This window comes from Schistocerca americana, chromosome 5 (genome assembly GCF_021461395.2).
Source record: "Schistocerca americana isolate TAMUIC-IGC-003095 chromosome 5, iqSchAmer2.1, whole genome shotgun sequence".
Taxonomy (NCBI): domain Eukaryota; kingdom Metazoa; phylum Arthropoda; class Insecta; order Orthoptera; family Acrididae; genus Schistocerca; species Schistocerca americana.
Window position 1 is genome coordinate 68,225,292 of NC_060123.1, and position 23,585 is coordinate 68,248,876.

Sequence of the window (23,585 nt, forward strand, 5' to 3'; positions counted from 1 at the left end):
TGTGTGAGGAATGTTTCCTGGAAGTTTGGCCGTACCTTTTTGTAACACCCTGTATACAACCTTCTCGATAACTTTAGCAAACACCGATGGCAAAGAAATAGGTCTAAAATTGTCAACATTATCCCTGTTTCCCAACAAACGAGGGTGCTGGGTTTAAGATCTAGTCTGAGATGAAGAGGGTTGCACGGGAGAGAAAGTTGTGGAATCAGACCAGGCAGAGGACTGATAAAAAAATTCGTCCTGCTGATCAATAGCATATTTAACAGGGAAGAGGGTAAGCGACAGGAGTATCAGAAGTACCTTCCACTACACACTGGAAGGTATTGCGAACTATAGTTGTAGACGTAGATTGGTCTTGGCACTCGTTGCATAATTCCAAAACTACTTGTTTGAAGTTACTGGCTTCTCGACAACAAACTATGATCTCTTGGTGAGGTACGTCTGGTTTTCGTAGGGTCGGCAACATATTCCGGGCACGGGAACGCAGCTGTAGCTGCGACTGCGGGCGTTGTTGACAATGGAGGCGGGGAAGCAGCCGCTAGGCGTGTCGCTCCGGAGCGCCGCAGCGGTGCTCGCGAAATGCCAGCGGTCCGCTTTCCCGGCCAAGGCCGGCGGCACGGTATATAAGGCGGGGGCGGCGGTCCGCGCGGAGACAGTAGGCAGCCCGGAGGTGCGAGGAGGGACAGACAGACAGGATGGCGAGACCGTTGCAGCTGCTCGTGGCGTCCGTGGTGCTGGTGGCGCTGGCCGGCGTGGAGGCGCAGCGGCGGGGGGCGGCCAGGGGCAGGGGTAGGGGCGGCGGCGGGGGTGGGGCGGGGGCGGCGGCGGCGACGGCCGGCGCCGACGACCTGGACGTGGACGCCGTGCTGGGCAGCGAGCGCGCGCTGACGGCGCTGCTGCGCTGCGTGGTGGCGCGGGGAGACGGGCCCTGCTCCGACCAGGGGAAGGCCGTCAAGGGTGAGTGCTCGCAGGAGGACCGTACAGACATACCGCCGTTCGAGTCTCGTACAGATTCCCGTACGGAGGACATAGTGATAGGCTTCCCTGGGGTTGTGAAGCAGCTGAATGGCTTGAAAATAAATAAATCGCCAGGTCCTGATGGGATTCCAATTCGCTTTTACAGAGAGTACTCTACTGCATTGGCTCCTTACTTACTTTGCATTTATCGCGAATCTCTTGCCCAACGTAAAGTCCCGAGTGACTGGAAAAAAAGCGCAGGTGACGCCTGTATATAAGAAGGGTAGAAGGACGGATCCTCAAAATTACAGACCAGTATCCTCGACATCGGTTTGTTGCAGGATTCTCGAACACATTCTCAGTTCGAATATAATGAACTTCCTTGAGACAGAGAAGTTTCTGTCCATGTATCAGCACGGCTTTAGAAAGCATCGCTCCTGCGAAACGCAACTCGCCCTTTTTTCACATGATCTCTTGCGAACCATGGAAGAAGGGTATGAGACGGATGCCATATTCCTTGACTTCCGGAAAGCGTTTGACTCGGTGCCCCACTGCAGACTCCTAACTAAGGTACGAGCATATGGGATTGGTTCCCAAGTATGTGAGTGGCTCGAAGACTTCTTAAGTAATAGAATCCAGTACGTTGTCCTCGATGGTGAGTGTTCATCGGAGGTGAGGGTATCATCTGGAGTGCCCCAGGGAAGCGTGGTAGGTCCGCTGTTGTTTTCTATCTACATAAATGGTCTTTTGGATAGGGTGGATAGCAATGTGCGGCTGTTTGCTGAAGATGCTGAGGTGTACGGGAAGGTATCGTCGTTGAGTGACTGTAGGAGGATACAGGATGACTTGGACAGCATTTGTGATTGGTGTAAAGAATGACAGCTAACTCTGAATATAGATAAACGTAAATTAATGCAGATGAATAGGAAAAAGAATCCCGTAATGTTTGAATACTCCATTAGAAGTGTAGCGCTTGACACAGTCACGTCGATTAAATATTTGGGGGTAACATTGCAGAGCGATATGAAGTGGGACAAGCATGGAATGGCAGTTGTGGGGGAGGCGGATAGTCGTCTTCGGTTCATTGGTAGAATTTTGGGAAGATGTGGTTCATCTGTAAAGGAGACCGCTTATAAAACACTAATACGACCTATTCTTGGGTACTGCTCGAGCGTTTGGGATCCCTGTCAGGTCGGATTGAGGGAGGACATAGAAGTCATTCAGAGGTGGGCTGCTAGATTTGTTACTGGTAGGTATGATCATCACGCGAGTGTTACGGAAATGCTTCAGGAACTTGGGTGGGAGTTTCTAGAGGAAAGGAGGCGTTCTTTTCGTGAATCGCTACTGAGGAAATTTAGAGAACCAGCATTTGAGGCTGACTGCAGTACAATTTTACTGCCGCCAACTTACATTTCGCGAAAAGACCCCAAAGATAAGATAAGAGAGATTAGGGCTCGTACATAGGCATATAGACAGTCATTTTTCCCTTGTTCTGTTTGGGAGTGGAACAGGGAGAGAAGATGCCAGTTTTGGTACGAGGTACCCTCCACCAAGCACCATATGGTGGATTGCGGAGTATTTATGTAGACGTACTCAACAGCGCCGCTCCGGGCCCACTGTGCTGTACCAGCTAATCTCTAGCCTCACTGCTTCTGCAGAGACACAGCCGTGTCGAGATCAGGCAAGGAACGTTTGGCTGGTACTACGCAAGCAGCAGCATTGGCTCGCAAGTGACCCGGGCTGCATCGGCTCGAAAGGCCAGGACCTAGCTTGGAACCTTAAGGGATATTTTCACAACAAAGTACCCGTTTACGTAGCCGGTTATTCATCAGCCCAAGTCTCCTATTAGACGTACATCTACTGTCATTTTTATATACACCACCAAAAGGTTGCTATACAACTTTATTTTGCTACTAAACAATGGAAAATCTAGGATGGAATATAACAATATTATGAAAACGATAGCTGCTACTCACCATACAGCGGAGATGCTGAGTTGCAGACAGGCACAAAAAAAAAAAAAAAAAAAAAAAAAAAAAAAAAAAAAAAAACTGTCACACAATAAGCTTTCGGCCAACATGTCCTTTGTCAAAAATTCAGCTGCCAGACACTGTGGTCATGTGTGTGTGAGTTGCGTTTGCATTTCCATAAATTATCTGGGAGTAGGCATTAGGAGTGATTTAAAATGGAATGATCATATAAAGTTGATCGTCGGTAAAGCAGATGCCTGACTGAGATTCGTTGGTAGAATCCTAAGGAAATGCAAGCCGAATACAAAGGAAGTAGGTTATAGTGCACTTGTTCGCCCACTGCTTGAATACTGCTCACCGGTGTGGGATCCGTACCAGATACTGTTGATAGAAGAGATATAAAACACCCAACAGAGAGCAGCGCGCTTCGTTACAGGATCATTTAGTAATCGCGAAAGCGTTATCGAGATGATAGATAAACTCCATTGGAAGACTCTGCAGGAGAGACGCTCAGTAGCTCGGTACGGGCTTTTGTGGAAGTTTCGAGAACACACTTTCACCGAGGAGTCAAGCAGTATATTGCTCCCTCCTACGTATATCTCGCGAAGAGACCATGGGGATAAAATCAGAGAGATTAGAGCCCACACAGAGACATACCGACAATCTTTCTTTCCACGAACAGTATGAGACTGGAATAGAAGGGCGAACCGATAGAGGTACTCAAAGTACCCTCCGCCACACACCGTCAGTGGCTTGTGGAGTATGGATATAGATGTAGATGTAGATGTAAATGCATGAATGGGTGTGTGTGTCCGTTGTCTATTTTTGACAAAGGTCTTGTTGGCCGAAAGATTATTGTGAGACAGTCTTTTTTTTTTTGTGCCTATCTGCAGACTTAGCATCTCCGCTTTATTTTGCTATTATTTCATCACGTGAGAGACTAAATTTTAAGTGGCAGGGGAAAGTGTTCGATTACCTTTCACGCTTTCGCCTCTGGCCACTCTCTAACAGAAGTTTAATATAATTCTTTATTCCGTTTGTAAATGAAGGCATTCACTTTTTATATACTGCAGTCTTTTTCCGAAATTACAAAAATTACCCCCGTAAACTAATGTTTTTCCAAATGTGAAGGGGTACAACATGTTTATGTACCCGGGAACAAATATTCGATTGAAATGTAATAGCGTTGCAGTCGAGAAAATCTGGTCAGTACCGTATTTACTTCTTCCATTATTACTCTACTACGCCCCCATAAACAGTAAGTGAAACCAAATTTAGCAGAAGTGTATTATCGAAAACCAGTTACAAGTAAAATACATTTTGAAATAGAAGCTATTCGTAGCTAACACAAATTTCTGTTATCAAGACAGGCAAGACTGACAGGACATTAAACAAATTCAGCTTATTTGCAACTGTCATGTGTTCCACTGTAGACCTTCTGTTTCAAGGAACAAGATGGAGCACGACCATCAAAGTATGCCAGAACTGTGCACGAGTGGTTAAATAGTTCAAAAAGTATCTAGCATCTTACCATAAAATTCTGTTCTTGAAGAATTGACAATATATTACATCATCATCATCATTTTCACTTCAAACATTAATCCATTTTCTTGTTTTGCCAGCTACAGTACACATCGCTTCCTCAGTCTTCCCTGACTTCTTCTCCGGACTGGCTTAAATCTTCTTGTCTGGAGAGGCAATCTTTCTCCACTCATTCTTTCGACATGTTCCTGCTACTTTCTTCTATTTTGTTGAGTACGTTAAATGTGTCCAGCTCTTCCCTAATTTCCGAATTTCGAAATCTATCGGCTCTTGCGCATCGCTTTACTCCTCTCAGAAACCTCATTTCCGTTGCCTGTATGCGGCTTTCTTGACATTTACTTGTAACACACGTTTCACTCCCGTAAACAATCACTGAAACTGCCGTCGTCTTATCAAATTTCAATCTCGTTTCTTTCCTCGTTTTATGTTTTTACACATCTGTTCTTTGTTCCACATATACTCCCAAACTTTACTGCTTTCTTCTCTATGTCTTCGTCTTACTCACATGTGACGTCACATCCTAAATAGTTAAAACGTTAGACGACCGTAGAGGGTACTTCCGTTTGCGAGCCACTGATTTCGTCTTCATTCCTAGAATCGTCAAATGGTACACTCCACTAACCTCACCTAATTAATTCTATTCTCATTTGTAGATCATCTTCATTATGCACCAGCAGTGTGCCGTCGTCTGCATATACCTGAAACGCAATTCAAGCGGGAATTGTAGTTAATCTTAATTCTCGTGTTAAAAATGTCCTTCCATTTCCGTAGTGCGTCATCTAAATGAGTGTTAAAAAGAGTGGGTGGAAAGTTGTACCCTTGTCTTACTCCTCTGTTTGTGGCTGTAGGCTGTGTTATAGTTCCATTCATATCCAAAATTACAGTCAGGTGTTTATATAGAGACTTTTTGAAATATTTATTAGATGCTGTGAATACACTCTTTTCTTCACAATTCTCCGCAGTCTCTCTCTATCAACATTATCGAAGGCCTTGATAAAATCAATATACAGAGTGATTCAAAAAGAATACCACAACTTTAAAAATGTGTATTTAATGAAAGAAACATAATATAACCTTCTGTTATACATCATTACATGTCCGCAGCTCGTGGTCGTGCGGTAGCATTCTCGCTTCCCACGCCCGGGTTCCCGGGTTCGATTCCCGGCGGGGTCAGGGATTTTCCCTGCCTCGTGATGACTGGGTGTTGTGTGCTGTCCTTAGGTTAGTTAGGTTTAAGTAGTTCTAAGTTCTAGGGGACTGATGACCATGGATGTTAAGTCCCATAGTGCTCAGAGCCATTTGAACCATCATTACAAAGAGTATTTAAAAAGGTTTTTTTTTTTCACTCAAAAACAAGTTCAGAGATGTTCAATATGGCCCCCTCCAGACACACGAGCAATATCAACCCGATACTCCAACTCGTTCCACATACTCTGTATCATATCAGGCGTAACAGTTTGGATAGCTGCTGTTATTTCTCGTTTCAAATCATCAATGGTGGCTGGGAGAGGTGGCCGAAACACCATATCCTTAACATACCCCCATAAGAAAAAATCGCAGGGGGTAAGATCAGGGCTTCTTGGAGGCCAGTGATGAAGTGCTCTGTCACGGGCTGCCTCGGGTAGTTTGGTTTTCAGCCTAGTCAACAGCGCCTCAAGCGAACAAATGTACAACTAAATGAAACTTTATCCCTTAATTCGCCGACAGATAGTGCTTAGCTCTGCCTTTTGTCGCTGCAGAGTTTTAAATTCCTAAAGTTGTAGTATTCTTTTTGAATCACCCTGTATTATACGGCTCTTAAATGTGCAGAACGTGAAATATTTAAAAAACTGAGCAAAACAGAACATGATTTCTAGCAACATGAAAAACTGTAGAAAATGGTAAAAAATCGATAAGGCGATCTCTAGTGCGCCTTCTTTCGTTTGCTTATAAAACCAGTCACTAGACTAAAGCAAAGACCAACAAACGTCGTGTGTTCCCAGGCACACTATCCTCTAAGTAAACGCTCTCCCCTACATACCACATGCAAAACATGTTATTCAAATACACTGCTAGCCATTAAAATTGTTAAGTCCAGCAAGGATCGTGTATATATACTACAGAAGGAAAAATACGTTATTAAATTTGTAGGTGCATTGTAAGAATACAGACTGCTATATTTAGGACACTGATAAGGTGAAGGCCTAAATAAGGCCATCCGATTAGGCTCATATTTGGTAGGTCGGTTGAGGACAACATAAAATGAGACTCAACGGCATTTGGGCTCAACACTCCCCAAATTTTTGAGAGAACCATACGTAAAGTTCATGGCGTGCAGTGGACTCAGAATTGACGGAATTGATAGATAACAGAAAACTGACCATTTTTCATCATCATATGTCGGTTTGCAAATGTATGTTTCCCTCTAAATCGAGGAAATAAACTTGGGAGACTGACGTATGAAGTGCGAAAACAAATATTTTGTTAAACTTTGACTGCAGAAAATCGTGTGTTAGTGTAGTAATTTCTGTGTGTCACCAAGTCCCATGCTAAGTTACAGAAATGCATAGAAATCAAATGAAATAGAAATATTATTGTATTATACAATCCACTCACCGGCAAGGAAAAATTCGTCACGCTCTGAGGAGAAATACATCTTTAGCAAATAACCATTTGACCGTGACAGACGGTGCTTGATGTCCAGATGCAACTTTGGTGCTGTTTTGTGTTGTTAGTACAACAATTGATTTGTATCATCGAATTACTGCATTTGTCCCGTACTTTAACTTTCTTAAAAGTGTTTATCTTTTCTTTATCAGTTACTCAATCAGATGTCGATGGCTCATGAGACGGAGAGTAGGACCGTAGCGAACCCTCTCGCCGGAGGTTCGAGTCCTCGCCTGGGCATGGTTGTGTGTGTTGTTCTTAGCATACGTTAGTTTTAGTTACTTTAAGTAGTGTGTAAGTCTAGGGACCGATGACCTCAGCAGTTTGGCCCCTTAGGAATTCACAAACATTTGAACACTCGAACCATAGCGAATGGTTAGTGAATTATCGAGAGATCATATAGTCACAAAAATCGTTTGAAAACAGAGCCTGTACGAATGCAGTTATAGAAGACGCGTAGAGTAGAATACTGTTCGAACAATAGGTGTCTAAAATTGCAGCGAGATGTACACGTAGGCCCGACAGTACTCTCTTCTGTACCTGTCACACGAGGTAGTGTGCCCTACGTAAAGACTTTTGTTGCTCACAGGTTGTGACATAGTCACAATAAAGTTCTCTGGTGATTTATTAGAAATCCAGTCACGGATACAATGCGCAACACCCTGATATGACTTACTGACACCCGTTTCAAAAATTTCTAGAACGTCATCAAATGAAAAAAGAAATGTATTTAAGGCCTTTTTGGTTAAATGACAATTAAGAATATGTAGTTTTAGTAGTGCTCGCAGGTTCCTGCCTAACCATCTCCTCGGAAATCGCGAGATAAACAGCCAAATATTTGTGACAAGCCGATGTATCATTAACTGATATTTAATAATGACAAATCGTGCCAAGAGTAACATGTTTATGATAAATCTTCAATGCAATGTAAACGACCTGCTGTCATAACACACAAGTTAAAACACGAAAACAGCGAAATACGACGAAATCCAATATGGCGTCTCTGAAGTTCTTCATTTGTCGACGGCTGTCGCGTTTTGTGGTGGTGGTGGTGGTGGTTAGTGTTTAACGTCCCGTCGACAACGAGGTCATTAGAGACGGAGCGCAAGCTCGGGTTAGGGAAGGATTGGGAAGGAAATCGGCCGTGCCCTTTCAAAGGAACCATACCGGCTCGCGTTTTGTCGTTGTATCGAGTGGCACGTCATTTAGAAGTCACATCAGTAAACGGAGTAAGATGCTAGCTTCACCACAGTAGCAGCACGAGATGCACTTGTAGGTAATGTACGAATATAATGAAAGCTATTCGATATTGCAAGACAGACTAGAAGATATCACCTAGCATACGCTACTCTATTCGTTCATAAAAGATACTCGTAAACTGCGTCGCAGTAACATTGACACACAACTTTCTGTTGCTCTCCAAAGTACACTTCCTGCTATAAACACAAATGTAATGTAGGGAGTGGACGCCGTGGTGACGTTAATAGGCACAATATCAGCAAGGGAGTGAAGTACACTTGAAGAGAGAGAGAGAGAGAGAGAGAGAGAGAGGGAGGGAGAGAGAGAGGGAGGGAGAGAAAACGACGCTCCACGAAGGAATTGAGCAAATAAATAACACGCGGCTCATTTCTGGCCTTTATGCAAGCAGTTATTCGGCTTGGCTTTGAATAATAGAGTTGTTGGGTATCCTTATGAGGAATATTGTGCCACATTCTGTCCAATTGGCGCTTTAGATCTTGAAAATCCCCAGATGTTTCCAGAATGAGATTTTCACTCTTTCACTCTGCAGTGGAGTGTGCGCGGATATGAAACTTCTTTGCAGATTAGGACTGTATGGATAGACCGAGACTCGAACTAGGGACCTTTGCCTTTCGCGGGCAAGTGCTCTACCAATTGAGCTACCCAAGCACGACTCACGCCCCGCCTCACAGCCTTAATTCCGCCAGTACGTCGTCTCCTACCTTCCATACTTCACAGAAGTTCTCCCGCGGACCTTGCAGAACTAGCACTCCTGAAAGAAAGGATATTGCGGAGACATGGCTTAGCCACAGCCTGGGGGATGTTTCCAGAATGAGATTTTCATTCTGCAGTGGAGTGTGGGTTGAGATGAAAGTTCCTGACAGTCCGCAGCTCGTGGTCTCGCGGTAGCGTTCTCGCTTCCCGAGCACGGGGTCCCGGGTTCGATTCCCGGCGGGGTCTGGGATTTTCTCTGCCTCGTGATGACTGGGTGTTGTGTGACGTACTTAGGTTAGTTAGGTTTGAGTAATTCTAAGTTCTAGGGGACTGATGACCATAGATGTTAAGTCCCATAGTGCTCAGAGCCATTTGAACCTTTTTTTTTTTTTTTTTTTTTTTTTTTGAAACTTCCTGACATATTAAAACTGTGTGCCAGACCGAGACTCGAACTCGGGACCTTTGCCTTTCACGGGCAAATTCTCTACCAACTGAGCTACCCAAGCACGACTCACGCCCCTTCCTCACAGTTTTATTTCTGCCAGTACCACACATTTTAATCTGCCAGGAAGTTTCATATCAGCGCACACTCCGCTGCAGAGTGAAAATCTCATTCTGGAAACATCCCCCAGGCTGTGGCTAAGCTATGTCTCCGCAATATCCTTTCTTTCAGGAGTGCTGGTTCTGCAAGGTTCGCAGGAGAGCTTCTTTAAAGTTTGGAAGGTAGGAGACGAGGTACTGGCAGAAGTAAAACTGTGAGGACGGGGCGTGAGTCGTGCTTGGGTAACTCAATTGGTGGAGCACTTGCCCGCGAAAGGCAAAAGTCCCGAGTTCGAGTCTCGGTCTGGCACACAGTTTTAATCTGCCAGGAAGTTTCAATCCCCAGATGGTTGGAGGGCCCTGCCCATAATTCCTCAAAAGTTCTCAACTGGGGAGAGACCCGGCGAGCTTGCTGGCCAAGTTAGGGTTTGGTGAGCACTAAGACAAGCAGTAGAAACTCTCACCATGTGCGGGTGGGCATTATGTTGGTGAAATATATGCCCAGGATGACTTGCCATGAAGAACAACAAAACAAGGCGTAGAATATCGATTTACCGATCTGCTTTAAGGGTGCAGTGGATGAGAACCAAAGGGGTCCTGCTATGAAAATGTATGCCACCCCGGACCATCACTCCTGGATGTGGGCCGTATGACGGGTGACAGGCTGGTATCCGACTGCAGTCCGGGGCGTTCCCAGACACGTCTTCGTTGGTAATTGGGATTCAATTCGAGGCGGAACTCATCACTGAAGACAATTCTAATCCAGTCAATGAGATTCCAGGTCGATGACGTGTCTGAAGACGGCCGAGACTGCGTTGGTATAGTAAACTGACTGTCGCCCGCCATATGGCTTAACAACCAGGAGTGATGGGCTGGGGTACCATTTCTTTTCACAGCAGGACTCCTTTGGTTGTCAGCCTCGACACCCATAAAACACAGCGGTAAGTCGGCGACATTCTACGCCCTGTTTTGTTGTCCTTCATGGGAAGCCATCAAGTGGTTCAAATAACTCTGAGCACTATGGGACTTAACATCTGAGGTCATCAGTCGCCTAGAACTTAGAACTACTTAAACCTAACTAACCTAAGGACATCAAACGAATCCATGCCCGAGGGAGGATTCGAACCTGCGACTGTAGCAGTCGCTCGGTTCCGGACTGAAGCGCCTAGAACCGCTCGGCGACCGCGGCCGGCGGCAAGTCACCCCGAGCATTTCAGCAAGAAAATGTCCGCCCGCACATGGCGAGGGTTTCTACTAATTGTCTTCGTGCTTGCCAAACCCAACTTTGGCAGGCAATGTCGCCGAATCTCTCGCCAATTCAGAGCGTATGGTGAGTTATGGGCAAGGACCTCCAACCAGCTCGGGATTTTGAGGGTCTGACGCGCCAATTGGACAATACTTGGCATGGTATTCTTCAGGAGCACATCCAACAATTCTATCAGTCAATGCCTTCCATAAACGGAAAAGGGTCGACCAACGCCTCGTTGACTTGTTTAGTTTGTGAAGCTCTTTATCTTGAACGAAAAATCCAATTTTCCTGAAACTGTAATCATTTGTTTGTTTGTATATGCACGTCGCATTTACCAATGTTTGTCCCATTCGGATAATTCCTTCGTGGTGGGTCATTTTGAACTGTCTAAGAGAGTGTTGGAGTGTATATTGACCAGAATCCGAGAAGTGGGTTTCTCATACCATGACTTGTCGGCTGGCATAATGTGTACTGGCACAACAGTTATTCGTGCTGCGCAGGACAAGTGGATGGAAAAGTCTCGTATGGAGCGACAAACGACTGCTGGACCACACAATGTAAACGATCGCGGGAGATGGTTAGCACGTTTGCCTGCGTGGCTGTCAGGTCTTCCTCACAAGTTTTATCATTATTAAGCACAACATACGTGACTTGCATTTTTGTCGGTGCAAGCTTAAGAATGAGCTGCTGCATAGCGCAGAACGCGCTCCTCACTATGATTTGCGACTCTCCAACAGCACTCGCCAGTCGCTGTTGTCAGCTGCACCTGACTCACATGTCGCAAGGTTTATTTACGAAAACGGATGGTGTACTGCTAGCCATACCAATTACCCTGTAAACAGAGCGATACAAATTTACAATACGCTTCCACGTATACAAAATTTATTTCTTCATTCTTAATAAAATGTTAAAGCTTTCTTACTAGATCACTGATTCTCTTCATTAGAAGAATTTTTAGAACAGGACTTTAAACAAGAAAACGCAATGTGTGTATGTGTGTGTGTGTGCGTGTGTACGCGCGCACATACGATCGTACATACACGATTATACACCGAAGAGCCAAAAAACCTTGCACACCTGCCTAATATCGTGTAGGGCCCCCGCGAGCACGCAGAAGTGCCACAGCACGACGTGGCATGGACTCGACTAATGTCTGAAGCAGTTCTTGAGGGAACTGACACCATGAATCCTACAGGGCTCTCCATAAATCCTTAAGAGTACGAGGGGCTGAAGATCTCTTCAGCATGTTGCAAGGCATCCCAGATATGGTCAATAATGTTCACGTCTGGGGAGATTGGTGGCTAGGGACTCAGAAGTTGTCCCTGGAGCCACTCTGTAGCAGTTCTGGACTTGTGGGGTGTCGCATCGTCCTGCTGGAACTGACCAAGTCCGTCGAAATGCACAATGGACATGAATGGATGCAGGTGACAGGATGCTTACGTACGTACCACCTGTCAGAGTCGTTTCTAGACGTATCAGGGGTCTCATATCACTCCAACTGCACACGACCCACACCATTACAGAGCCTCCACCACCTTGAACAGTCCCCTGCTGACATGCAGAGTCCATGGATTCATGAAGTTGTCTCCACACCCGTACACATCCATCCGCTCGATACAATTTGAAACGAGACTCGTCCGACCAGGCAACATGTTTCCAGTCATCAACAGTCCAATGTAGGTGTTGAGGGTCCCAGGCGAGGCGTAAAGCTTTGTGTCGTGCAGTCATCAAGGGTACACGAGTGAGTCTTCGGCTCCAAAAGCCCGTATCGATGATGTTTCGTTGAATGGTTCGCACGGTGACACTTCTTCACGGCTCAGCATTGAAATCTGCAGCAGTTTGCGAAAGGGTTGCACTTGTGTCACGTTGAACGATTCCGTCCAGTCGGCGTTGGTCCCGTTCTAGGAGGATCTTTTTCCAGCAACAGCCATGTCGGAGATTTTATGTTTTACCGGATTCCTCATATTCACGGCGCAATCATGAAACGGTCATACAGGAAAATACTCACTTCATTGCTACCTCGGAGATGCTATGTCCCATCGCTCGTGCGCCGACTGTAACACCACGTTCAAACGCACTTAAATCTTGATAACCTACCATTATAGCAGCAATAACCGCTCTAACAACTGCGCCAGGCACTTGTTGCCTTGTATAGGCGCTGCTGACCGATGCGCCGTATTTGAATACACATGCTTATACCAGTTTCTTTGGTTCTTCAGTGTACATGTCTGATTCTGCACTCAGTCATACACGATATGTATAAAGGAAGTGTGCACCCCATAATCTGGAAAGTTTTTTGAATGAATAAATATAAATTAGTACTTAACTGCGATCGAATCAGGCAGTGACGTAGAAAGCAACTTTGCAATTCTTTGGTCCATATTCCCTGGCACGTTCACAGACTCGAACCAACTCATTCCTGAAAGAAAGCACTCCTATTTGTAAGTGGCTTCGGATATTACAGAACATACTTCTGTTAAATGAATAAGAAAGCACATTATTCTACGAACGTGAGTTAAAAGCTTGTTTACTGGAAGGTGGGCGCGAAAGAGCTACGTATGACTTTGCAGCTCTGCGCCTCTATCCGTTACACTACAGCGTGGTACAGGATGACAGTTATTGAACTACATGAGAAAAACGTAAATTAGTTACAAACTACGGCGTGCACACACTTTATTCAACATGTAAACGTCGTTACAGATATTCGTATTTAGGTTACGACATATTCGACATGCATGCCATCATTGGCGAAGATGTGGCGCTGACGAATAGCGAAATTCTACATGACCCACTAAAGTTTCGGAACATCGATGCTGTCGGTTACTTCCTGAGTTGCTGTTTTCAGCGCAGCAATGGTTTTGGGGTTATTGCTGTACACTTTGTCTTTAATGTAGCCCCACAAAAAGGAGTCGCATGTGTTTAGATCCGGAGAATATGACAGCCAATCAAGGCTCATGCCACTGCCCTCTGGGTACCCCGGAGCCAGAAGGCTGTCTCCAAAGCGCTCCTCCATGACATCACTCTCCTGCTTCGATGGAATCGAACTCCGTCTTGCATGAACCACATCTTGTCGAAATTACTTTGGGTAATGGGGATGAAATCATTTTCCAAAACCTTCACGTATCGTTCGTTAGTCACCGTGCCATTAAGGAATATTACGATGTCCTTAGGTTAGTTAGGTTTAAGTAGTTCTAAGTTCTAGGGGACTGATGACCTTAGAAGTTAAGTCCCATAGCGCTCAGAATCATTTGAACCATTTTTGATTATCCCGAAACTGGACATGGCACACCACACAGCCACCTGTTGCTTCTTGACGAACCCATCCAAATGAAAGTGGGCTTCGTCGATAAACCAAACCATATTCACATCAATTTCCCGTTCGTCAATTCTGTGGACAATAATGTCGGCGAAACACAACCACTGTTCCATGACCTTGGGACTTGCTGATGGGTTTCAGTTTTGCATGGAAAGAGATGCAAGCCTTCAACAACAATTTGTCGCAGTGTCTCCCGAATAATTCCTACCTGTTGTGCAGCTCGTCTGATCGATTTCCTGGGGCTGGTCTGAAACAAATTGCTTGTCTTCTCGATGTTTTCAGGCGTGTCTTGGACGACCGACATTGCTAACACTATCGTCACGAACGCTACCAGTTCTCTCAAATTTGCAAATCGAATTCTTGATTGTTAGCACGCTTACACAGATTGTCTGAAGCCTGAACACGGTCGCAAACTTCCTTTGAGCTGCAGTTGGGCTCGCATAGCAAGCCTCCGACACCAACAACACGCGTGCGCTTGCGCATACTAATTCCTATCAAGCCCCGTGGCCAAACGTGGAGTTCGAACGTCCTAACGCAAACCGTTCAGAAGTTATGACGATTTTATTTCATATAGTTCAGTAACTGTCACCCTACATATGGCTATGTATTTTAGATTGCGATCAGAAGACTTGAAACTCCGATATTTCATTAACTGATATTTAATTATATCAAGTCGTACCAAGAACGACTCATTTTTGATATAACTACCACAACTTATATGCAGCTGAACCTTCTTACCATATTCAAACGTTGGCCTCCATCCAAAATTTTTGCCGCCACACTTCCTTTTATTACCAAACGGACAATTCTTTGATGCCTCGGAATGTGTCCTAACAATCGGTGTCTTTTTTAATAACGTTGTGTCATAAATTCCTTTCTTCCGCATTTCGTTTCAGTACCTCTCCATTTCTTATTCGATCTACCCATCTAATCTTCAGCAATGTTCTAGAGCACCACGTTTCAGAAGGTTATATCTTTTCCTTATCTTAATTGACTACTGTCCACGTTTCACTTCTATACAAAACTGCCGGCCGCGGTGGCCGTGCGGTTCTAGGCGCTCAGTCCGGAACCGCGTGACTGCTACGGTCGCAGGTTCGAATCCTACCTCGGGCAGGGATGTGTGTGATGTCCTTAGGTTAGTTAGGTTTAAGTAGTTCTAAGTTCTAGGGGACTGATGACCACAGATGTTAAGTCCCATAGTGCTCAGAGCCATTTGAACCATTTTTTATACAAAACTACACTCCAAAGAAATATTTTCAGAAAAATTCCTCTTTTTCAGAAATACTTTTCTTTCTGTAGCCAGTCTGCATTTTACGCCGTCTCTACTTCGGCAGTCACGAATTATTTTGCTCCCCTAACCTAATTCCCTCAGCATCACCTGATTTAACTCTAATATATTCCATTATCTCTGCTTTACTTATATTTCTGTTCGTCTTATAATCTCTCTTCAAGACACCAAACATTCTATTCAACTACTCTACCAAGTCCTTAGGCGTCTCTTACATAATTATGCTGTCATCGACAAACTGTGAAGTTTTTATATCTACTTCTTGAACTTTAATTCCGTTCCCAAATTTCTCCTTGGTTTCCTCCACGGCTTGCTCAATGTACAGACCTAATAACATCGGAGATAGACTACTCCCTTTTGAACTAAGGCTTCCACTTCATGCTCTTCGACTGTTATAACTGCTGTCTGGTGCCTGTACAATTTGTAAACAACGTTTTCGTCCCTGTATTTTATTCCTGTTACCTGCAAAACTTCAAATGGTGTATTTCAGACAATATTTTCAAAATTTTCTTTGTCCATCCTTCTGATTGACTACATTTTCAGATTGTTTCCCTAAACTTTCAAATGACATAATTGTAGGTTTGCCTTTCCTTATCCTATTGTCTAAGATAAGTTGTAGGGTTAGATTGCCTCACGTGTACCAATAATTTTCCGCAACCCAAAATGATATTCCCCGAGAATTCTTCTGAGAATAATTCGTGTCAATATTTTGCAACTATGACTTCCTGACTGCTGGTTAGCTAGTATGCGTACCTGTCAGCACCTCCCTCCGCCGGCCGCGGTGGTCTCGCAGTTCTAGGCGCGCAGTCCGGAACCGTGCGACTGCTACGGTCGCAGGTTCGAATCCTGCCTCGGGCAGGGATGTGTGTGATGTCCTTAGGTTAGTTAGGTTTAAGTAGTTCTAAGTTCTAGGGGACTAATGACCACAGCAGTTGAGTCCCATAGTGCTCAGAGCCACCTCCCTCCTTTTATGAAACGAAATTATTACAGTCTTCTTAAAGATGGAGAGTATTTGTCCTGTCTCAAACATATTGCATCGCATGTGGAATAATTATGTCATTTTTAAAGTTTTTAATAGTCTTCATCGCAATACAAAAATAAATTACAACTTGCTGGTTACCGTTTCGGTCGATTAACAAACATCTTCAGATCATGATTACTAAAGAATCAGTACCTATCTGCAGTGTTAGGCACAACACTATCGTCACTAAGTGTAGCCCATGACTTTTATCACCACAGTGTACTATATGTATATATATCCTAAAATCATGTCGGACCTCATTTTGTTCGACGTAGTGCAGCAATCCGTCGTAGCATGGACTCAACAAGTCACTGGAAGCACCCTCAAGAAATATTGAGCTATGCTGTCTCTGTAGCCGGCCATATCTGCGATAGGATCCATGCAGGATTTTGTGCACGGACTGACCCCTCGATTGTGTCCCATAAATGTTCAATGGGATTCATGTTGGGCGATATGTGTGACCAAATCATTCGCTCGGATTCAAATGGCTCTGAGCAATATGGGACTTAGCTGGTGAGGTCATCAGTCCCCTATAACTTAGAACTACTTAAACCTAACTAACCTAAGGACATCACACACATCCATGCCCGAGGCAGGATTCGAACCTGCGACCGTAGCGGTCGCGCGGTTCCAAACTGAAGCGCCTGGAACCGCTCGACCACGCAGGCCGGCTCACTCGCATTACCCAGAATGTCCTGAGATGGCGCAATGTCATCCATTAAAATTCTTTCGTTGCTTGGGAACACTAAATCCATGAATGGCTGCAAACGGTCTCCACGTAGCCGAACATAGTCATTTCCAGTCAATGATAGGTTCAGTTGGATCAGAGGATCGAATCCATTCCAAATAAATAGCCCACACCATTGTGGACCACCACCAGCTTTGACAGTGTCGTATTGACAACGTAGGTCCATGACTTCGTGGGGTCAGAGCCACACTCGAACCCTGCCATCAGCTCTTACCAACTTAAATCGGGACTCATCTGACCAGGCACTGTTTTCCAGTCGTCTAGAGTCCAACCGATATCGTTACGAGTCCAGGAGAGGCGCTGCATGGTATGTCATACTCTTAGCAAAGGCACTCGCTTCGATCGTTTCCTGTCAGAGCTCATTAACACCCATTTCGTCGCACTGTCATAACGGAAACGTTCGTCATACGTCCCACATTTATTTCTAAGGTTATTTCACAAATTGTTGCTTGTCTGTTAGCATTTACAACTCTACGCAAACGCCGCTGCTCTCGGTCGTTAAGTGAAGGCCATCGGCCACTGTGTTGGCAGTGGTGAGACCGTAATGCCTGAAATTTGATAATCTCGGCACACTCTTGACACTATGGATCTCGGAATACTGACTTTCCTAACGATATCGGAAATGGAATGTCACATGTGTAGAACACCAACCACCATTCCGCTAGACACTGGACTCGCATTCGGGAGGACGACGGTTCAATCCCGCGTCCGGCCATCCTGATTTAGGTTTTCCGTGATTTCCCTAAATTGTTACAGGCAAATGCCGGGATGGTTCCTTTGAAAGGGCACGGCCGACTTCCTTCCCCGTCCTTCCCTGATCCAATGAGACCGATGACCTCGCTGTCTGGTCTCCTTCCCCAAACAACCCAACCCAACCATTCCGCGTTTAGTTTGTTGATTCCCGTAGTGCGGCAATAATCACATCGGAATTGTGTTCACACGAATCACCTGAGTGTACCGCCAATGCACCTTTTATGCCTTGTGTAGGCGATACGGCAGCCGTACAGGTACTGTATATGTGCATATCGCTCGCTATCCCATGAATTTGTAACCTCAGTATACTGGGTAATCAAAAAGTCGGTATAAATTTGAAAACTCAATAAACCACGGAATAATTTTGATACAGAGATAAACATTGACACACATGCTTGGAATCACATGGGGTTTTATTAGAAAAAAAAAAGTTCACAAAAGGTCCGACAGATGGCGCTGGACAGCAAAACTGCTACCGTGACGGGGGAGAGGTACGCCGATACGTTACAGAATCGCATCATCCCCAGCCTGGCTGATAAACACCTGCTGGAACGTACGTTGTTTATGCAGGATGGAGCTCCATCCCATATTACTAGACGCGTGAAAGATCTCTTGCGCGCGTCGTTTGGTGATGATCGTGTGTTCAGCCGCCACTTTCGTCATGCTTGGCCTCCCAGGTCCCCAGACCTCAAAAAAATGGTTCAAATGGCTCTGAGCACTATTGGACTTAACAGCTGTGGTCATCAGTCCCCTAGAACTTAGAACTACTTAAACCTAAGTAACCTAAGGACATCACTCACGTCCATGCCCGAGAAAGGATTCGAACCTGCGACCGTAGCAGTCCCACGGTTCCGGACTGCGCGCCTAGAACCGCGAGACCACCGCGGCCGGCTCCCCAGACCTCAGTCCGTGCGATTATTGGCTTTGAGGTTACCTGAAGTCGCAAGTGTATCGTGATCGACATCCGAGGCCAATGCCTCACCATAACTCCGGACATGATTTACAGTGCTGTTCAGAACATTATTCCTCGACTACAGCTATTATTGAGGAATGATGGTGGACATATTGAGCATTTCCTGTAAAGAACATCCTCTTTGCTTTGTCTTACTTTGTTATGCTAATTATTGCTATTCTGATCAGATGAAGCGCCATCTGTCGGACATTTTTTTTGAACTTTTGTATTTTTTTGGTTCTAATAAAACCCCATGTCATTCCAAGCATTTGTGTCAATTTGTACCTCTCTATCTACATTATTCCGTGATTTATTCAGTTTTCAAATTTATACTGACTTTTTGATCACCCGGTATAACTGCTCCCAACTATATTGGAAGTAAAATTTCATTAATAACTCATAAATGAAGACTTTTTTCCCTCGTATTTGAGTGATGACTGGTTTCGTAAAATTTTATAAAAAGTATTTCTGTTGCAATCTGTGTGCTTGGCAAACAGCGTCTTGGGAAGTAACTCCATCGTGTGAAGCAGGATTCCACAACCGACCCTTGTTGTGTACAGCATTTCGAAGTGCTGAATAAACAATGAACCGCTTAAGGTGTCTATACATAAACGCGCCCACTGCTGAATAGCCATTCTGTAGGTGGAGCGTTATTCCCTGCCGCAATCGCGACCAACGGAATTTCAGTGGCGAGCATTATTCTAGACCGAGGCGTGAACCGACGGCCGCGCCACTGAAAGGCCAGCCAGCATTATCGGCGGGCTGTCTGGCTTTGTCGGGACAGGTTTCGAACGGGCGACCTTCGCCTTTGAAAGTGACCAGTCTCCCTGCAACCGGCAGCTGCGTTGTGCTGAACCGCTATGTGGCAGAAACAAGCTGTGTCTTTTTAAGTGGGGAGCGATTACCAGCATTATTCAGCATGCCCGTAGTCAGCTTACTCAGCTATCCGTCGTGTTGTGAATTTCCAAATAATCAATTAAGGAGATAGCTATTTCCAATTCTTTGAAATGTTTATTCCGTTTCACCCTGCGATGTGACAGAAGTTCGGAAAACTGCAGTGGATAACGCAGGAAGTGCTATGATGCAGTGTACGGATGATGTTGTCTGCCGGCCACGGTGGCCGAGCGGTTCTAGGCGCTTCAGTCCCGAACCGCGAGACCGCTACGGTCGCAGGTTCGAATCCTGTCTCGGGCATGGATGTGTGTGATGTCCTTAGGTTAGTTAGGTTTAAGTAGTTCTAAGTTCTAGGGGACTGATGACCTTAGATGTTAAGTCCCATAGTGCTCAGAGCCATTTGAACCATTTGATGTTGTCTACACGGAAGTTGTAATTGCAGAAACCTGTGTCGAAACGCAAGAAGACATTCACAAGATGAGTGTTGGTTACAAGTACTGAGAATTCACTTGTAATATAACGCACTGGGCGATAATAAACAGAAACATTACTGATAAATTACACTACTGATGGTAAATACCTGAAAACAGCGACAACCGTAAAATATCAGGTAGAATTCTACAGCGACCTAAGGAGTAGCGATTTAGGCGGTATCTGTGCCCTTATTGCATCGCTTGAGATCGTTGCTTTCAGTACAGGCACCACCTGAAATCATTCGCCAGCTATTGGCTGTGTTATGCATTAGTGTCAGGCAACCCTTCAGAAGGAAGTGAGTACCGGTGTGCAAGTGTTTTCTAGTGAGGCACACAGATGGCAGTTGTCATTTGTGGGCCCTGTGTTCAAACAAGCAAATGCAATACGACATCTTAAGGGAAGGTTTACTATCTTTGACCTGAAAAAAGCAAGTTCTTTGAGAATTTTTTTCTCGGGGTGTGTTATAGATATCAATGTCAAATTTGGTCAAAATGTTTATTGATATTTCCACTACAAACTGGAATTTTTTAGACCTGAAATGTCGAATAGCAAAGGCAGAAGTGCCGCCGGAATCAAACAAAATTTCCATGTAGACCTCCACGCGCGGTATGTCATAGGTCAGCTGGCTCGTCTGAAATCAAAATTGAGTTCACATTCGAAGTATATAAGATTCTTTAGGAGTTGTACCTCTCTTAAGTTATTTGGACCATAGGAAACAAAATGGCGGCCATTTAAAGAAAACATGTTTTTTTTTCATCGATTTTTCGACTTCGTCGGCCAAGTAAAAATATTTATAGTTGATGGATCGGAATAAAAGTGGTACAACTCGAAGACAATTTAGTTAGCTTCGTCGGAAACAAAGAATCATGCCGATCAGTTCAGTAGATTTGAAGTTACCATACCACGCAATAAAAAAAAAGTCATTTATAGAAAAACGCGGTTGAAGTTTTGACTACATATAAATTCAATATTTTGCAACGTACGTTCGATCGCCTCTTCCCCACAGAGGGCGTCCTGCTCGATCTGGGCCATCGTGCGCTGCTCCAGAGCCGCTCGTACGGCCGGTGACAAGCGGTTTTCGGCCGCTTGAATCCGGTGGTCGTCCATATGCTTGGCGAACTGCGTCGAATAGAGTCCCAGGGTGACGTCCATCGTTGTCATGGTCTTCAGAATTGTTGAATACCCTTCGTTGAAGCTACTCACTGCCAGGAAAGTCGCAATCTCCACAGTCTTCGCACCAGAATGCAAATGCTTGGGGGCTAACTCCCAAACACACGCATTCAAACTTTCATTTGAATTTTGTGTGTTTCCTCCCAAGCACCGGTACAATAACTCGTCCTCCGAAAGGAAAAAAGACTGGTGCGTGAAAAAGGCCGATTTCAGGCAGGTGTATTTTTTTGTTCAACCGCGAATAACAAACATTTCCGTTCCGTATTCGGAAAAACCGTTTCAGGGGTGGATTCTAAACACTTATATGGATCCAAAAATGAAATTTAAAAAAAAAAAATCGATTTTTTGAACCAAAAGATAGTAAACATCTCCTTAGTGCAACGCAAGTCACAAGGGCGGTCTGTTTGATCGGAAAAGGATGTACTTTAGGGGGTGTTGTTACAGATGCCAATCCCTCTCGGCGTGTCTTCCATATGTTGTGGACATGATGTAGGGAGGCAGGTCAATACACAAGGCAAGTAGGGAAAGGCCGCCGACGTATTACAATTCCACGTGAAGACCAGTATCTGGCCATTCTGCACTGCTTCGTCCTACGGACACCACCAAAGCAGTGTAAGATGTTTTTAGAACCTTAGGGCCCAGACGTCCTGTTCGAGTATCCCGCTTGACACGACAACATCTTGCAGCTTACATTCAATTCTGCCGTTCCCATGTCAACTGGCCACTTCGTCACTGGCGAAATATATTATTCACAAACAAGTCCAGATATTCTCAGACGCTAGATGGTAGTTGTGTTCGTGTGCGGAGACCCGTAGCGAGCGTTACTGTCAGAAGTTGTCCAGGAGGTCGACGCATTTCCAAGGTTCTGTGATGTGGGGAGATTTCAGTGTTGTCATTGTCCATGGTCGCCTTCCCGCCAGGGAATGCATCGAACAGATCTTGTTGGACCATGCGGTGGGTGCTGCTTACGGTTGTGGCCCTGAGTTACTTCTAATGCCAGGGACTGTGTGGCGGACATCAACAGTGATGTGTTGTGAAGTAACCGAATGGCCAGCAGTGAGTCCTGGTCTAAACCCCGTCGTGCATATGTGGGACATGCTTAAGAGACGTGTTCGCGGTCGTCCTGTTCCGCCACAGACTCTCCAAAAACTCCCATGGTCTCTCATTGTAGAATGGGAACGGATACCACATTGTGACCTCCGTAGAGTTATATGGAGCATGCCACATAGGTATCATGCAGGGCATACACGTTATTGAAGCTCTGAAAGCCCAATGAAAATCACCCAGGATGACACCTGTCAGACATTTCAGTTCTTTTGATCTCAACGGTTCAGGATGTAATGATCCTTTGTTGTGTACTTAGTTTGTGAAAGTTAAAGGTATAATTTGGTAACATAACCACTCCCGAATTATTGCTCAATGGATTATGACGGACGCCCAAAGTTATGTTCCCCTAATACTTTTGAGCGGTGTAGTTGTTACAGAGGTAGATGCTAAACTGATATTCACTGAACGAATCTTAAGGGAATGCGATTCATCGACCGAAGAAATACCTTATAAAACGATCGTTCGCCTGGATTCTCAGTGTTGCTCGTTAGTGCTGGACCCTTACCAGAGAGGTTTGAAAGAAGATTGGCCCGTTTCGCCACCGGCTTATGTAGTAAGCGCAAAAGCGTTACGGAAATGCTGAATAAACTTCAGTAGCAGAGGCTAGAGGGGGCCGTTTAAAACGGCCCTAGCTAATCCGCCTACTTTCTGGTTAACCACCACTAGTGTTTCCATATAGGCTAGTGGAGCTTGTGACTACTTGACATGCTCTTCAATAGATCCGATTTTAATTAATAAATATGACCAAAATCAATATGCTCCCTACTCTGCATTAGCATATTTAAACTCTAATAGCACGAATATTCTGTGCTGAATACGTAACGATTCGGTGTACAACATAATCACCACCGAAGTGGCTGACCGGTTCTAGGCGCTTCAGTCCGAAACCGCGCTGCTGCTACGGTCGCAGGTTCGAATCCTGCCTCGAGCATGGAAGTGTGTGATGTCTTTAGGTTAGTTAGGTTTAAGTAGTTTTAAGTCTAGGGGTCTGATGGCCTCAGATGT

At 45.0% G+C, this 23,585-nt stretch overlaps 1 protein-coding gene across 1 annotated transcript in view; it reads left to right on the top strand.

The window, feature by feature from the left end:
- Positions 1-664: 664 nt before the first annotated feature.
- The window catches only part of LOC124616042 (putative odorant-binding protein A10), a 31,008-nt gene continuing 8,087 nt past the window's right edge, over positions 665-23,585 (top strand). The window contains exon 1 of the mRNA XM_047144269.1: positions 665-957. Within this exon, the coding sequence (XP_047000225.1) occupies positions 696-957 (262 nt within the window). The 5' untranslated portion in view covers positions 665-695. The remainder of the gene's footprint in view (positions 958-23,585) is intronic.